The following is an 18,712-nucleotide window of genomic DNA, read 5'->3' on the forward strand; positions in this document are numbered from 1 at the left end:
GCGAAAAGCCCGATGTGTGAAACCGGCCTAACAAGGAACTTAATAGAAAAATTCACAAGTGAATGATCCATAAATCACCCAATAAATTTTGGGATTCAATTAGAGTTGGTTATAAACCGGCCTCCTCATCATGTTCACATTTTGACATCATGAGACCAAGACGACGTCTAACAATTGATCTGCAGCACCGCGCTATTGCGAGGCTTCAAGCAGGATGTTCTCAGACAAAAGTGGCCACTGAGCTTAGAGTGTCACCAGCAGGTTATACAGAGAAGCAGAGAAATTGGAAGAGTCACAGAAAGGCAGAGAAGTGGATTTCCTTCGGTCACATCCCACACTGATGACCGCTTCATTGTGAATAATTCTTTTCGGAACTGGATGATGAATGTCACACAACACAAGGCACATTTAAGGGAGGTGAGAGGCCCTCAAGTGTCAAGTCAGACCATTCGGAACTGTTCACCTCAGCGTGGTTTCAGGCTAGACGACCTGCAAGGTACCTGATCACACCACCAGGCACAAGCGTCATCTACGTACCTGATCACATCACCAGGCACAGGCGTCATCTAGGTACCTGATCACACCACCAGGCACAAGCGTCATCTACGTACCTGATCACACCACCAGGCACAGGCGTCATCTACGTACCCGATCACACCACCAGGCACAAGCGTCATCTACGTACCTGATCACATCACCAGTCACAAGCGTCATCTATGTACCTAATCACACCACCAGGCACAGGCGTCATCTATGTACCTGATCACACCACCAGGCACAAGCGTCATCTATGTACCTGATCACACCACCAGGCACAGGCGTCATCTACGTACCTGATCACATCACCAGGCACAGGCGTCATCTACGTACCTGATCACATCACCAGGCACAGGCGTCATCTACGTACCTGATCACACCACCAGGCACAGGCGTCCTCTACGTTACCTGATCACACCACCAGGCACAGGCGTCATCTACGTACCTGATCACACCACCAGGCACAGGCGTCATCTACGTACCTGATCACATCACCAGGCACAGGCGTCATCTATGTACCTGATCACACCACCAGGCACAGGCGTCATCTACGTACCTGATCACATCACCAGGCACAGGCGTCATCTACGTACCTGATCACACCACCAGGCACAGGCGTCATCTACGTAACTGATTACACCACCAGGCACAGGCGTCATCTACGTACCTGATTACACCACCAGGCACAGGCGTCATCTACGTACCTGATCACACCACCAGGCACAGGCGTCATCTACGTACCTGATCACACCACCAGGCACAGGCGTCATCTACTCTGGACGAGGGACCAGTGGCCTCAGCACTGGTCACTGATGAAAGTAGATCCATACTGAACAGAAATGATGGCCGACAAAGATGTTGGAGACATCAAGGATAGCACTATGCATCAGTCACTGCCGTCACCAGACGAGCCTTTGGTGGTGGTGTTAGTGTTGGTCGATGTTTCTAGTCACTACAGAACAAGCCTACACTGTGTGAATGGTGCAGTGATAGTCCCGACTACTGGAATAACATTACTCCAGTCATTGTGCATCTGCATAATTAATAATAATAATAATAATAATAATAATGATTTCTTTGTCGCTCCATTGGGAGACCCAGACAATTGGGTGTATAGCTTCTGCCTCCGGAGGCCACACAAAGTATTACACTGAAAAAGTGTAACCCCTCCACTCTGCCTATACAGCCTCCCGTGGATCACGGGCTCCTCAGTTTTATGCTTTGTGTGGAAGGAGGCACACATCCACTCATGCTTTCCCATTTTAGTCAGCAGCAGCTGCTGATTTTATCGGTTGGAAGAAAAGAGGGCCCCCACAGGGCCCCCGGCATGCTCCCTTCTCACCCCACTACGTCGGCGGTGCTGTTAAGGTTGAGGTACCCATTGCGGGTACAGAGGCTGGAGCCACATGCCGTTTTCCTTCACCATCCCTTAGAGGCTCTGGGAGAAGTGGGATCCTAACCGGTCATCCATTTACTGGGACCGGGCTCCCTCCGCAGCCCCTGTGGGAATCTGACGGACAGGAGTCTATGTATCCTCAGGGACAGGGCCCTGCATCTAAAGGTACTCTGTGTCCCCATGGGGACTGTGCATGGAGCGCTTGTTTCACAGACGCTGCAGCAGCTGCTGGTTTGTGAAGACCGGGACTTCCGCGCCGACCGAGCCTGTTTGTCGGCCGCGGTATTACATTTAGTCCCCGGCTTCATTGCGGCCTAGTACCATAACTCCCGGGCCTGACAGTCAGGGGTAAGGGCGGGACGGTCGACCTGACGTCGGCAGTGAGGGCTGGAGCAGACTTTAGGTTTCCTCCCCCCCCTCACTGATCACTGTGGGCCCCAGATTCCCGCACTTTACTAGTCGCCGCCCACGGCTCCCTCCTCCCCTGAGAGCTCCGGCAGCCATTTTTACACACATTCTGCCGGTGGAGGATTTTCAGGAACGAGCTCTGCAGCTCTGGGAGACCTAAGGCAGGGAATCTGGTGGACACACACTCCGCTTTGGGCGTTCGGTAAGCCACACCGGTCACCCGGTGCTGGTCCCCCTAGGGTGCCGGAGTATATATATATATATTCGTATATATTTTCTCTGTTCGGCCGGGTTGTTTACTTTTGGCTATATACCCTCAGTGATCACTCTCCTAGGAGACAACAGCATGTCGTCCACAAGGAGCAAGGGTGCCAAGGCACAGGGTTATTTTGCCACCTGTACCTCTTGTGCGGCTAAGTTACCTGCGGGTTCCACCTACCCTCACTGTGAGCAATGCTCGACCCCTGCACGGACCACAGTCCCAGACCGGCTAAGCGGGCTCGCTGGGAATCTTCCCCGACTTCCTCACGCTGCTCGGGGTCTCAGCTTGAGGACTCTCTGGAGGACGAGGCGGACGTCGCAGCTCAGGGCTCTGATCCTGACGTTGCCCTCAATCTTGATACACCTGAGGGGGACGCCTTAGTAAATGATCTTATATCGTCCATCAACCAGGTGCTAGATCTTTCTCCCCCACCTCCACCTATAGAGGAGTCGACTTCGCAGCAGGAGAAACACCAGTTTAGGTTTCCCAAACGTAGACGGAGTGCGTTTTTCGATCACTCTAACTTCAGAGATGCTGTCCAGAAGCACAGAGCATTTCCGGACAAGCGCTTTACTAAGCGCCATAATGAACCCCTTCCCCTCTGACGTAGTTAAGGGTTGGGCTCAATGTCCCAAGGTGGATCCTCCAGTCTCTAGACTGGCGGCTAGATCTGTAGTATCAGTTGCAGATGGCTCATCGCTCAAGGATGCCACTGACAGGCAGATAGAGCTCCTGGTGAAATCCATCTATGAAGCCACAGGCGCGTCTTTTGCCCCGGCCTTTGCAGCCGTGTGGGCACTCCAAGCTATCTCAGCTTGTCTGTCTGAGATTAATGCGGTCACACGTACCTCTGCTCCGCAAGTTGCGTCTTTGACTTCTCAGGCGTCGGCTTTTTCGTCCTACGCCATGAACGCCGTCCTGGACTCTGCTAGCCGTACAGCGGTAGCATCCGCTAATTCGGTGGCAGTCCGCAGGGCCATGTGGCTACGCGAATGGAAGGCAGACTCTGCTTCCAAGAAGTTCTTAACCGGTTTGCCGTTTTCTGGCGACCGATTGTTTGGCGAACGATTGGATGAAATTATTAAGGAATCCAATGGAAAGGACTCGTCCTTACCCCAGTCCAAACCGAAGAGACCTCAGCAACGGAAAATACAACCGAGGTTTCGGTCCTTTCGGCCCTCAGCCAAGTCCCAATCCTCCTCGTCCAACAGGCCAGAGAAAGGCCAGAGGAACTCCTATGCGTGGCGGTCTAAGTCACGCCCCCAAAAAAAACGCCGGAGGCACTGCCTCCAAGGCGGCCTCCTCATGACTTTCGGCCTCCCCGAACCGCATCCTCGGTCGGTGGCAGGCTCTCCCGCTTTTGCGACGCCTGGTGGCCACATGTCCAAGACCGATGGGTGAGAGACATTGTCTCACGGTTACAGGATAGAGTTCAGCTCTCGTCCTCCGACTCGTTTCTTCAGAACATCTCCGCCCCCATCTCGGGCCGGCGCACTTTTTCAGGCTGTGGGCGTTCTGAAGACAGAAGGAGTGGTGATTCCCGTTCCCCCTCAGGAACATGGTCACGGCTTCTACTCCAACTTGTTCGTGGTGCCAAAGAAGGACGGATCATTCCGTCCCGTTCTGGACCTCAAACTGCTCAACAGGCATGTGAGCACCAGAAGGTTTCGGATGGAATCTCTCCGCTCGGTCATCGCTTCGATGTCACAAGGAGACTTCCTAGCATCAATCGACATCAAGGATGCTTATCTCCATGTGCCGATCGCACCCGAACATCAACGCTTCCTGCGTTTCGCCATCGGGGACGAACACCTTCAGTTCATGGCACTGCCTTTTCGGCCTGGCGACAGCCCCACGGGTCTTCACCAAGGTCATGGCATCCGTTGTGGCGGTCCTGCACTCTCAGGGCCACTCGGTGATCCCTTACTTAGATGATCTCCTAGTCAGGGCACCCTCCCGGTTGGCGTGTCAACACAGCCTGACCGTCGCTCTGGCGACTCTCCAGCAGTTCGGGTAGCTCATCAACTTCCCAAAGTCCAAGTTGACACCGACCCAATCACTGACTTACCTCGGCATGGAGTTTCATACTCACTCAGCGGTAGTCAAGCTACCGCTGGACAAACAGCTTTCACTGCAGACAGGGGTGCAATCTCTTCTTCGGGGTCAGTCACACCCCTTGAGGCGCCTCATGCACTTCCTGGGGAAGATGGTGGCATCAATGGAGGCAGTGCCCTTCGCGCAGTTCCATCTGCAAATGGGACAGGAGGTCGACGTCCCTCGACAGGAACGTCTCTCTTTCCCTTGCAGCCAAAACCTCTCTTCAGTGGTGGCTTCTTCCCACTTCTCTATCGCAGGGAAAATCCTTCCTGCCCCCATCCTGGGCTGTGGTCACGACGGACGCGAGCCTGTCAGGGTGGGGAGCGATTTTTCTCCACCACAGGGCTCAGGGAACCTGGACTCCGATCGAGTCTTCTCTTCTGGAGATAAGGGCAGTGTATCTAGCCCTAAAGGCGTTCCATCGGTGGCTGGAGGGCAGGCAGATCCGCATACAATCGGACAACGCCACGGCGGTCGCGTACATCAACCACCAGGGAGGCACGCGCAGCCGTCAAGCCTTCCAGGAAGTCCGGCGGATTCTGCTGTGGGCGGAAGCCACAGCCTCCACCATCTCCGCAGTTCACATCCCGGGCGTAGAAAACTGGGAAGCAGATTTTCTCAGTCGTCAGGGCATGGATGCGGGGGAGTGGTCTCTTCACCCAGACGTGTTTCGAGAGATCTGTCGCTGCTGGGGAACGCCGGACGTCGATCTCATGGCGTCACGGCACAACAACAAGGTCCCGGCCTTCATGGCACGGTCTCAAGATCACAGAGCTCTGGCGGCGGACGCGTTAGTTCAGGATTGGTCGCAGTTTCGACTCCCTTATGTGTTTCCTCCTCTGGCGATGTTGCCCAGAGTGTTACGCAAGATCAGATCCGACTGTCGTCGCGCCATTCTCGTCGCTCCAGATTGGCCGAGGCGGTCGTGGTACCCGGATCTGTGGCATCTCACGGTGGGTCAGCCGTGGGCGCTTCCAGCCCGCACAGACCTACTGTCACAAGGGCCGTTTTTCCATCTGAATTCTGCGGCCCTCAACCTGACTGTGTGGCCATTGAGTCCTGGCTCCTAGCGTCGTCGGGTTTATCTCAGGATGTCATTGCCACTATGAGACAGGCCAGGAAACCAACGTCCGCCAAGATCTATTACAGGTCGTGGCGGATCTTCTTGTCCTGGTGCTCTGATAAGGGTTTTACTCCCTGGCCTTTTGCCTTACCCATTTTTCTTTCATTCCTTCAATCCGGAATGGACAAGGGTTTGTCACTCGGCTCTCTCAAGGGACAAGTATCGGCGCTCTCAGTATTTTTTCAAAAGCGCCTGGCCAGGCTTCCGCAGGTCCGCACGTTCCTGCAGGGAGTTTGCCACATAGTTCCACCCTACAAGCGTCCGCTGGAACCCTGGGACCTTAACAGGGTGTTAATGGCTCTTCAAAAACCACCTTTCGAGCCGCTAAGGGATGTCTCTTTATCACGTCTTTCGCAGAAGGTGGTATTTCTTGTGGCAATTACCTCACTCCGAAGAGTGTCGGAGCTTGCAGCGCTGTCATGCAAATCCCCTTTCCTGGTTTTTCACCAGGATAAGGTGGTTCTGCGTCCTGTCCCGGAGTTTCTCCCTAAGGTGGTATCTCCTTTTCATCTCAATCAGGATATCTTCTTACCGTCCTTTTGCCCTCATCCAGTTCACCAGTGTGAAAAGGATTTGCACTCTTTGGATCTAGTGAGAGCACTCCGGCTCTACGTGTCTCGCACGGCGCCCCTGCGCCGTTCAGATGCGCTCTTTGTCCTGGTCGCTGGCCAGCGTAAGGGCTCTCAGGCTTCCAAGTCAACTTTGGCTCGGTGGATCAAGGAACCGATTCTTGAAGCCTACCGTTCTTCGGGGCTTCCTGTTCCTTCGGGGCTGAAAGCCCATTCTACCAGAGCCGTGGGTGCGTCCTGGGCATTGCGGCACCGGGCTACGGCTCAGCAGGTGTGTCAGGCAGCTACCTGGTCTAGTCTGCACACCTTCACAAAACACTATCAAGTGCATACCTATGCTTCGGCAGATGCCAGTCTAGGTAGGCGAGTCCTTCAGGCGGCGGTTGCCCACCTGTAGGAAGGGGTCGTTTTTCGGCTCTCTTTTATTGAGGTATTCTTTTACCCACCCAGGGACTGCTTTTGGACGTCCCAATTGTCTGGGTCTCCCAATGGAGCGACAAAGAAGAAGGGAATTTTGTTTACTTACCGTAAATTCCTTTTCTTCTAGCTCCTATTGGGAGACCCAGCACCCGCCCCTGTTCCCTTCGGGCTGTTGTTCTTTTGTGTACACATGTTGTTCATGTTGAATTGTTCTTTTGGTTATGGTTTCAGTTCTCCGAACATCCTTCGGATTGAGTTTACCTTAGACCAATTTATAAGTTTCCTCCTTCCTGCTTTTGCACCAAAACTGAGGAGCCCGTGATCCACGGGAGGGTGTATAGGCAGAGGGGAGGGGTTACACTTTTTCAGTGTAATACTTTGTGTGGCCTCCGGAGGCAGAAGCTATACACCCAATTGTCGTGTCTCCCAATAGGAGCTAGAAGGAAAGGAATTTACGGTAAGTAAACAAAATTCCCTTCTTTATTAATTTATATAGCGCTATTAATTCCACAGCGCTTTACATACATCAGCATCACTGTCCCCATTGGGGCTCACAATCTAAATTCCCTATCTGTATGTCTTTGGAGTGTGGGAGGAAACCGGAGAACCCGGAGGAAACCCACGCAAACACTGGGAGCACATACAAACTACTTGCAGATGGTGTCCTTAGTGGGATTTGAACCCAGGACCCCAGCGCTGCAAGGCTGCAGTGCTAACCACTGAGCCACCGTGCATGAACAACACCGGCCTAATATCATTTTCGTGGAGGATAATGCTCCAGATTATCGAGGTCACACATTAGGGACCGGCTGCTGGATACTGGGGAACCTCAAATGGAGCGACTGCACTTTCTCCCAGACCTGAATCCCACAGAAAACCTATGGGATCAGCTGAGTCACTGTGTAGAGGCCGTAACTCTGTACCCCAGAACCTCAATAACCTGAGGGCCGCCCTTCAAGAAGAGTGGGATACCATGCCTCCACAGACAATAACTCCACTGGTGACCAGCAGGAGGCGGCTTTGTCAGCTGGAATTAATGCTCAAGGCCACATGATGAGATGAGGCGTTGACATTTTGGGGGGGTGGGGGGTGGGGGGGGGGTGTACCCACCACCACTGGTGTTGGCTTTTATTTCAATAAATTGTTTGAGATGCGGAAATTACCTAATCGTATCACCATGCTTCTACCTAAATGCCCGACTGTCACTGTAGCGTGAATGTTTTATGTTTTCCATACATTTCACCTAAGCTCCTAACTCTTTGTGAGTATTGCCTGTGTATTTTTTTTAACTCTTTATTTTTAATGGGGGGAAAAGGAGGGTGATTTTGGATATTTTTTTTTTTTTTAAACTTTTTCTTAACTTCATATTAGTCCCCTTAGAGTACTTGTACCTGTGATCGTCTGATCGCTCATGCTCTATCCAGCAATGTCATTGTATTGCTGCATATAGTGAAAATCATGGTCTCCTTTTGAAGCCTGGCAGGGCTTCTAGGAAACTCCCCAATGACAAGCATGAGGGTCTTAAAGGGAACCTGTCACCAGATTTGGGGCCTATAAACTGCGGCCACAACCAGTGAGCTCCTATATACAGCATTCTAACATACTGTATATAAGAGCCAAGGCCACTGTGTAGAACGTAAAAATCACTTTATAATACTCACCTACTCACGGTGCAGACTGGTTGGATGGGTGTCTCCGTTCTCCGAGTGCGGCGCCTCCTCTTTCGGCCATCTTTATCCTCCTTCTGTATCCTGGGTGCGTGACGCATCTGACGTCATCCACAGTAGCCGGCATTGAGGTCCTGCGTAGGCGCTCTTTGATCTGTCCTGAGCAGGGCAGATCATAGTATTGTAGTGCGCCTGCGCGGGACCTCAATGGCGGCTACTGTGGATGACATAGGACGCATAACACACAGCCATCACCTGCCAAGTATAGTGCGAGCTCACCCCCTGAGACCACTCCATACACCCCTTACCGATTTTGCACCGTACATGTACAGCGGATGTTGTTATGGGGTTAGTAATTATTATATTTTATAGCGCGGATGATTCACACATGTTTGGAGCCGTATCTTGCATAATAATTGCTCCGTTTGTTTTTAGGGAATTCCTCAGACTATTGCCTGAATGGTCGGTCAGTGGGGCGTGCCACGTATGTCTCGGAGCTGCAAAAAATTGGAATAATTGTAAAGGCCAGAAATTGTCTAGTGTTTCAGGTAAGGATATAGATTATATATATATAGTAAGCGGAGTTACAAAGGGTATCCCGCCTTGGACATTTATGACACATACACAGAACTAGCACCTCTGACCAGGACGGGTTGTTGTGGCATCAGCGGTTTCCTATCAGGTACCTGCAGGTCACACACACTCCAGTGACGCCTCTGTGCCGGAAAACCCCTGTCCTGTCTGGTCTTGTGAGGTTGCTGTACCCGGGTGGAGACTGAATAGGTTGTCGCACATGTTCGCAGCTCTCGCCATTCACTTCTACAGAGAGCGGGGCCCAATTAGGTATCATACATCTATAGCATATCCTCAGTAAGGGCCCAACATTCATGTGCTCAGGGGAGGAGGGAGCGAGGTCGGTAATTCGGTAGCTATCTCACGTGAAGGGAACCTTTTTAGTCTTTGTTCAGAAATTATTCTAAAGGCTGCTTTACACGCTGCGATCTCGCTAGCGTGCGTACCCGCCCCCATTGTTTTTGCGTCATGGGCAAATTGCACCCGTGGCGCACAACATCGCTCGGACCCGTCACGCTACTTACCTGTCTAGCGACGTCGCTGTGACCGGCGAACCGCCTTCTTTCTAAGGGGGGTGGTTCGTTTGGCGTCACGGCAACATCACTAAGCAGCCGCCCAATCAAAGCGGAGATGAGCGGGACTTAACATCCCACCCACCTCCTTTCTTCCGCATTGCCGGCGGCCGCAGGTAAGGTGAGGTCTCTCGTTCCTACGGTGTCACACATAGCGATGTGTGCTGCCTCGGGAACGACGAACAACATCGTACCTGCAGCAGCAACGATAATTGGGAATAGGGGGGATGTCACCGATTTTAGCGATTTTGAACGTTTTTGAGACTATTCAAAATCGTTGATAGGTGTCACACACAACGACATCGCTAACGCGGCCAGATGTGCGTCACAAATTCCGTGACCCCAACGAGATCGCTTTAGCGATGTCGTAGCGTCTAAAGCGGCCTTTACTAGGGATGAGCGAACACTACCATGCTCGGGTGCTCAGTACTCATTCAGAGCAGTTGGATGCTCGGATGGGCGCTACTACTGTACCGAGTATAATGGAAGTCAATGGGGGACTCGAGCTTTCCCAAGAAAATGCTCTAGTTCCCGATTGACTTCGGGAGCATCCAACTGCTCATAATGAGTACCGAGCATTGTAGTACCCACTTATCACTAGTTACGAGTACCAAGTATAGTAGTGCTCGCTCATCACTAGTTACGAGTACCGAGCACCTGAGCATGGTAGTGCTCGCTCATCACTAGTTACCAGTACTGAGCACCTGAGCATGGTAGTGCCCGCTCATCACTAGTTACGAGTACCGAGCATGGTAGTGCCCGCTCATCACTAGTTACGAGTACCAAGCATGGTAGTGCCCTCTCATCACTAGTTACGAGTACTGAGCATGGTAGTGCCCGCTCATCACTAGTTACGAGTACCGAGCATGGTAGTGCCCGCTCATCACTAGTTACGAGTACCGAGCATGGTAGTGCCCGCTCATCACTAGTTACGAGTACCGAGCATGGTAGTGCCCGCTCATCACTAGTTACGAGTACCGAGCATGGTAGTGTCCGCTCATCACTAGTTACGAGTACCGAGCATGGTAGTGTCCGCTCATCACTAGTTACGAGTACCGAGCATGGTAGTGTCCGCTCATCACTAGTTACGAGTACCGAGCATGGTAGTGTCCGCTCATCACTAGTTACGAGTACTGAGCATGGTAGTGCTCGCTCATCACTCATTCTTACACAGGGAGAAGTGGAGTCTATCGCGATGAAGAAGCCTAAAGAAAGAACTCACCTTTTCGAACAAATAAGCAATTCCTTAGAGCTTGCCGATGAGTACGAGAAGAAGAAAAAGCTGATGTTACAGGCGGAAGAAGACGCACAGTTCAGCTACAACAAGAAGAAAAGCGCAGTGGCCGAGAGAAAGCAAGCCAAGCTAGAAAAGGAAGAGGTGGGTCTCCGAAAGGCCAGACAGGCTGAGCCGGATAGTCGGGAGGGTTTACTATAAAAGCCACAGTGACAGATGGAAAGAAAATCCTCTTCCTTTTTGCCAAGTATTGGAAGTCGCCCCTCTATAAGTCAGTGTCAGACCCTATATAAAGAGTCTGGTCCCTCAGAGCCGTGTCTAGGGTGTCTGCAGATTGAAGTATGGCTTCTCTTATGTCCCAATTCATGTAAACAAAGTCAGACATTGACTTTTATAGGGTGGTGAGAGTTTTTAATAATGTGTCCCAAACTCCTGCCGCAGCCAGCCCCAACAGTCAAGGGGGGGGGGGGGTGGCGGCACTGCAACGTTTTGCACGACACACATTGCACTGTCCAAGGTGTTGCTTTGCAGGATAATGTATGTGAATGGAGTCTCTGCAGGTTGTAGTTGCAGCCATACCAGTGCGGCCCCGTGCACTTACATTAACACTGTATACGTTGAACCTTATTTTTTGGATTAGTGGTCAGAAGGGTCTGCATATCCTGGAGATAAATCATCTCTTTGGAATACCTCTTTAAGGTGTAGATAGTCTGACACTGCTGGTCGTTACTGAATTTTACAGTTGTCAGACCAATAGTGTTGAGGGGAGACACTAGGGGTCTCTCAAGGCCTGACTGCCCAGTATCTGGAATGTCATGTGTGCACGCGGGAAGAAATAACAGACTTAAATCGGTTATGAGCTTCCTTCCATGACGGACGCCAAAGGAATTCTGCTCGTTTATTGTTCACAAAACTTTTATACTTCTAGATAAGAAAAGGGTGTAGGCAAAATATAGTCCAATCAAATATCGCAGGTCGGGCTCGGGGCGTGTAGCAGTTTGCATAGTCTCTACCGGATTGGTTGTTCCAAACTTTGGGTGTTTTCAATCTCCTTATCACCTTAAGGGTACTTTACATGCTGCGACATCGCTAGCGATCTTGTTAGCGATGTGAAATTCTAGATCGCAAGTGCGATCTTTCGAGATCGCACATGTGTAAAATGACCTATGTGCGATCTCGAAAGATCGCACTTGCGATCTAGAATTTCACATCGCTAACGAGATCGCTAGCGATGTCGCAGCATGTAAAGTACCCTTTAGGCATTGTCCACGATGCAGGTGCCATCTTTGAGTTACATATGCTGGCATTTTGTATTAATGAAAATTACTGAATATACAGTGCAGACCAAAAGTTTGGACACACCATCTCATTCAAAGAGTTTTCTTTATTTTCATGACTGAAAATTGTAGATTCACATTGAAGGCATGAAAACTATGAATTAACACATGCGGAATGAAATACTTAACAAACAAGTGTGAAACAACTGAAAATATGTCTTATATTCTGGATTCTTCAAAGTAGCCACCTTTTGCTTTGATTCCTGCTTTGCACACTCTTGGCATTCTCTTGATGAGCTTCAAGAGGTAGTCACCGGAAATGGTTTTCACTTCACAGGTGTGCCCTGTCAGGTTTAATAAGTGGGATTTCTTGCCTTATAAATGGGGTTGGGACCATCAGTTGTGTTGTGCAGAAGTCTGGTGGATACACAGCTGATAGTCCTACTGAATAGACTGTTAGCTGCTTTTTTCTTGCCATAATACAAATTCTAAGTAAAGAAAAACGAGTGGCCATCATTACTTTAAGAAATGAAGGTCACTCAGTCCGAATAATTGGGAAAACTTTGAAAGTCTCCCCAAGTGCAGTGGCAAAAACCATCAAACGCTACAAAGAAACTGGCGCACATGAGGATCGCCCCAGGAAAGGAAGACCAAGAGTCACCTCTGCTGCGGAGGATAAGTTTATCCGGGTCACCAGCCTCAGAAATCGCAGGTTAACAGCAGCTCAGATTAGAGACCAGGTCAATGCCACACAGAGTTCTAGCAGCAGACACATCTCTAGAACAACTGTTAAGAGGAGACTTTGTGCAGCAGGCCTTCATGGTAAAATAGCTGCTAGGAAACCACTGCTAAGGACAGGCAACAAGCAAAAGAGACTTGTTTGGGCTAAAGAACACAAGGAATGGACATTAGACCAGTGGAAATCTGTGCTTTGGTCTGATGAGTCCAAATTTGAGATCTTTGGATCCAACCACCGTGTCTTTGTAGAAAAGGTGAACGGATGGACTCTACATGGCTGGTTCCCACCGTGAAGCATGGAGGAGGAGGTGTGATGGTGTGGGGGTGCTTTGCTGGTGACACTGTTGGGGATTTCTTCAAAATTGAAGGCATACAGAACCAGCATGGCTACCACAGCATCTTGCAGCGGCGTGCTATTCCATCTGGTTTGCGTTTAGTTGGACCATCATTTATTTTTCAACAGGACAATGACCCCAAACACACCTCCAGGCTGTGTAAGGGCTATTTCACTAAGAAGGAGAGTGATGGGGAGCTACGCCAGATGACCTGGCCTCCACTGTCACCAGACCTGAACCCAATTGAGATGGTTTGGGGTGAGCTGGACCGCAGAGTGAAGGCAAAAGGGCCAACAAGTGCTAAGCATCTCTGGGAACGCCTCCAAGACTGTTGGAAAACCATTTCCGGTGACTACCTCTTGAAGCTCATCAAGAGAATGCCAAGAGTGTGCAAAGCAGTAATCAAAGCAAAAGGTGGCTACTCGGAGGAACCTAGATTATAAGACATATTTTCAGTTGTTTCACACTTTTTTGTTAAGTATTTCATTCCACATGTGATAATTCATAGTTTCTTCAGCGCTCTATTGGGAGACCCAGACGATTGGGGTATAGCTACTGCCCTCCGGAGGCCACACAAAGCACTACACTAAAAAGTGCAAGGCCCCTCCCCTTCTGGCTATACCCCCCCGTGGTATCACGGGTACTCCAGTTTTCAAGCTTTGTGCGAAGGAGGTCAGACATTCCATGCATAGCTCCACAGATTTTAGTCAGCAGTAGCTGCTGACTATTTCGGATGGAAGAAAAGAGGGCCCATATAGGGTTCCCAGCATGCTCCCTTCTCACCCGTAGATGGTGTTGTAAGGTTGAGGTACCTATTGCTGGTACAGGGGCTGGAGCCCCACATGCTGTTTTCCTTCCACATCCCCTTGTAGGGCTCTGTGGAAGTGGGATCCTGCCGGCCTCAAAGCTCTGACGCCGGGCTCCATCCACAGACCCATAGCACCTGGTGGATGCCGAGCAGGAGTACCATCAGGGACAAGGCCCTGCATCATACAGGTACTCTGTGTCCCCGGCAGGCACAGACACACTCCGGGCTGGCTGGGTGTTGTAGTGCGCCGGGGACCGTAACGCTAGAGCTAGTGTTCCTACAGTTTAACTGGGGGACTTTTTTTCTGTGTTGTGGGAACGCAGCGCCGACCCCCGCTGGACCGGCGGCGCTGCTGTGACTTTTAGTTCGCCGGGGACACGCCGACCGCGCTTTTACGGCGGTGGCGTTTATAAATCTAGTCCCCGGCTTTTGCGGCCTAGGACGCTGGCAGCTCCGATTCGTTCCCGCCCCCACCCTGTCAATCAGGGTAGGGGAGAGACGCTGTTTCACGGCAGCGACGAGGGCTGGAGCCTGATTTACATGCTCCAGCCCTCTCACTAGGCACAGAGGGAAGCAGGCTTCCCGCTCTTAGTCAGGAACGCCCAGGGCCCGCCCCCCCTCCTCTCTCAGGACGCCGGCAGCCATTACATGCATGTCTGGCTGGAGGAAGGACGCAAGGCTCTGGGAGACCTGGACTAGGGGGCTTTGGAGATCACACACCCGCTCTTAAGCGGGCGGTAAGCGGCTTTTCAGCTGGCCCCTCTAGTGCCTCAGTGTGTATTAGTGTACTGTGTCACTGGACATATATATATTTCCTTATTGCTTGCACTGTGAGGTCGCTTCCTGGCTGTATACCCAGATCGCTCTGAGGAGGCAGCAACATGTCATCCACAAAACGCAAGGCTGCCAAGGCTAGGGCTGTGTACACTGCGTGTGCTGCATGTGGGGCTGCTCTACCAGCAGGCTCCAAGGACCCCCATTGTGTGCAATGCTCAGATCCGGTGCTGCTTCGCCAGCCGGAGTCAGGAGAGATAGTGACCCAGGCTGAGACGCCTGTAAGTCCTGCCCCGGTGTCAGGGACAGACTTTGCAGTTTTTGCTGATAATATGTCTGTGACTATGGCAAAAATCCTTGAAACTTTGCAATCCATGCCTGGGGCTCAGTCTATGGACACGGCGAGGTCTCTGTCCTCTAATCCCCCTCAGTTGGATTTAATCCAGACTGCAAGGGGGTCCCCGGCTTCACAGGCTGAGTATTATGACTCAGATGATAGCCCCAGCCACCCTAAGCGGGCTCGCTGGGAAAGACCCTCAACGTCATCACACTGCTCAGGGTCTCAGCGCAATCAGTCGCTCTGTGATGCGTCTGATGAGAGTGATCAGGAGTCTTATCCTGGAACCCCTCTCAATCTGGATACCCCGGATGGGGACGCCATGGTAAACGAGCTTATCTCAGCCATCAATAGACTGTTGGATATTTCTCCCCCAGCCCCTTCTGCAGAGGAGGCAGCTGCAGAGCAGGAGAAGTTTCGTTTTCTCTATCCCAAGCGTAAATTAAGTGCTTTCTTGGATCACTCTGACTTCAGAGAGTCAATCCAGAAACACGACGCTCATCCAGAAAGGCGTTTCTCTAAACGTTCTAAGGATACACGTTTTCCTTTCCCCCCTGATGTGGTCAAGCGCTGGACCCAGTGTCCAAAAGTTGACCCCCCGATTTCCAAACTTGCAGCTAGATCCATAGTTGCAGTGGAGGATGGAGCTTCACTTAAGGATGCCAATGACAGACAGATGGACCTCTGGTTAAAATCTGTCTATGAAGCTATCGGCGCGTCGTTTGCTCCAGCATTCGCAGCCGTATGGGCACTCCAAGCTATTTCAGCAGGGTTAGCAAAAGTGGATGCTATCTTACATCCAGCGGTGCCGCAAGTGGCGTCCCTTACCTCGCAGATGTCCGCGTTTGCGTCTTACGCTATCAATGCGGTCCTAGAATCTACCAGCCGCACCTCAATGGCGTCCGCCAATTCGGTAGTTTTGCGCAGAGCCTTGTGGTTAAAGGACTGGAAAGCAGATGCGGGTTCCAAAAAATGTTTAACCAGCTTGCCTTTATCTAGAGATAGACTGTTTGGCGAGCCATTGGCTGACATCATTAAACAGTCCAAGGGTAAAGACTCTTCTTTGCCCCAGCCCAGATCAAGCAAACCTCAGCAGAAAAAATGGCAGCAGAGGTTTCAGTCCTTTCGAGGTTCGGGCAAGACACAATTCTCCTCGTCCAAAGGGACTCAGAGGACGCAAAGAAGCTCAGATTCCTGGCGGGCTCACGCGCGCCCCAAGAAAGCAAATGGAGGAACCGCTTCCAAAGCGGCTACCTCATGACTTCCAGCTCCCCCCCTCCGCATCTCCGGTCGGGGGCAGGCTCTCCCGCTTTTCCGTTATTTGGATGTCACAGGTCAAAGACCGGTGGGTGACAGACATTTTGTCTCGCGGGTACAGAATCGAGTTCAGTTCTCGTCCTCCAGCTCGGTTCTTCAGAACCTCCCCACATCCAGACCGAGCAGATGCCCTGCTGCAGGCGGTGGACTCCCTAAGAGCGGAAGGAGTAGTGGTTCCTGTACCGCCTCAGGAACAAGGGAGAGGGTTTTATTCCAATCTCTTTGTGGTTCCAAAAAAGGACGGCTCGTTCCGTCCTGTTCTGGATCTAAAGCTGCTCAACAAACATGTGCACGCCAGGCGGTTCCGGATGGAAACCCTCCGCTCTGTCGTGGCCTCAATGTCTCAAGGAGACTTCCTTGCCTCAATAGACATCAAAGATGCTTATCTCCACGTGCCAATTGCTACAGAACATCAACGTTTTCTACGTTTTGTGATAGGAAACGAACATCTTCAGTTCGTAGCTCTGCCATTCGGTCTGGCGACAGCCCCACGGGTTTTCACCAAGGTCATGGCGGCAGTGGTAGCGGTCTTGCACTCTCAGGGACACTCGGTGATCCCTTACCTAGACGATCTACTTGTCAAGGCACCCTCTCAAGAGGCATGCCAACTCAGTCTACATGCTACACTGGAGACTCTACAGACGTTCGGATGGATCATCAACTTTCCAAAGTCGAATCTGTCTCCGACACAGTCACTAACGTATCTTGGCATGGAGTTCCATACTCGAGCAGCGAGAGTGAAGCTTCCTCTGAACAAGCAGCGGTCACTACAGACAGGGGTGCAATCCCTCCTTCAGGGCCAGTCGCACCCCTTACGGCGCCTCATGCACTTCCTCGGGAAGATGGTGGCAGCCATGGAAGCAGTTCCCTTTGCGCAGTTTCATCTGCGTCCACTTCAATGGGACATTCTCCGCCAATGGGACGGGAAGTCAACGTCCCTGGACAGGAAAGCCTCTCTTTCCCAGACGGCCAAGGACTCTCTACAATGGTGGCTCCTTCCCACCTCATTGTCTCAGGGAAGATCCTTCCTGCCCCCATCCTGGGCAGTGGTCACGACAGATGCGAGTCTGTCAGGGTGGGGAGCAGTGTTTCTCCACCACAGGGCTCAGGGGACGTGGACTCCGCAGGAGTCCACCCTTCAGATCAATGTTCTGGAAATCAGAGCAGTGTATCTTGCCCTACTAGCCTTCCAGCAGTGGCTGGAAGGAAGGCAGATCCGAATTCAGTCGGACAACTCCACAGCGGTGGCATACATCAACCACCAAGGGGGGACACGCAGTCGGCAAGCCTTCCAGGAAGTCCGGCGGATTCTGATGTGGGTGGAAGCCACGGCCTCCACCATATCCGCAGTTCACATCCCCGGCGTAGAAAACTGGGAAGCAGACTTCCTCAGTCGCCAGGGCATGGACGCAGGGGAATGGTCCCTTCACCCGGACGTGTTTCAGGAAATCTGTCGCCGATGGGGAGTGCCGGATGTCGACCTAATGGCGTCCCGGCACAACAACAAGGTCCCGGCATTCATGGCGAGGTCGCGCGATCAAAGAGCTCTGGCGGCAGACGCATTGGTTCAAGATTGGTCGCAGTTCCGGCTCCCATACGTCTTTCCACCTCTGGCACTCTTGCCCAGAGTGTTACGCAAGATCAGATCCGATTGCAGCCGCGTCATACTCGTCGCCCCAGACTGGCCGAGGAGATCGTGGTATCCGGATCTGTGGCATCTCACGGTCGGTCGACCGTGGTCACTGCCAGACCGACCAGACTTACTGTCCCAAGGGCCGTTTTTCCATCAGAATTCTGCGGCCCTGAACCTGACTGTGTGGCCATTGAGTCCTGGATCCTAGCGTCTGCAGGATTATCTCAAGGAGTCGTAGCCACAATGAGACAAGCTAGGAAGTCAACGTCTGCTAAGATCTACCACAGAACGTGGAAGATTTTCTTATCTTGGTGCTCTGCACAGAGAGTATCCCCTTGGCCATTTGCATTGCCCACCTTTCTTTCCTTCCTGCAATCGGGGTTGGAAAAGGGCTTGTCGCTCAGCTCCCTTAAAGGGCAAGTCTCGGCACTGTCGGTTTTTTTTTCAGAAGCGTCTAGCACGTCTTCCTAAGGTGCGCACGTTCCTACAGGGGGTCTGTCATATTGTGCCCCCGTACAAGCGGCCGTTAGATCCATGGGATCTGAACAGAGTACTTGTTGCTCTGCAAAAGCCGCCCTTCGAGCCTCTAAAGGACGTTTCCTTTTCTCGCCTGTCACAGAAAGTGGCGTTTCTTG

At 51.8% G+C, this 18,712-nt stretch overlaps 1 protein-coding gene across 2 annotated transcripts in view; it reads left to right on the forward strand.

Moving 5' to 3' along the window:
• SMC1B (structural maintenance of chromosomes 1B) overlaps positions 1-18,712 on the forward strand; it is a 293,721-nt gene that overhangs the window by 42,074 nt on the left and 232,935 nt on the right. For both annotated transcript variants that reach the window (XM_075344204.1, XM_075344205.1), the window contains 2 exons: positions 8,915-9,027; positions 10,799-11,002. In XM_075344204.1, the coding sequence (XP_075200319.1) occupies positions 8,915-9,027; positions 10,799-11,002 (317 nt within the window). The remainder of the gene's footprint in view (positions 1-8,914; positions 9,028-10,798; positions 11,003-18,712) is intronic.

This window comes from Anomaloglossus baeobatrachus, chromosome 4 (genome assembly GCF_048569485.1).
Source record: "Anomaloglossus baeobatrachus isolate aAnoBae1 chromosome 4, aAnoBae1.hap1, whole genome shotgun sequence".
NCBI lineage: Eukaryota > Metazoa > Chordata > Amphibia > Anura > Aromobatidae > Anomaloglossus > Anomaloglossus baeobatrachus.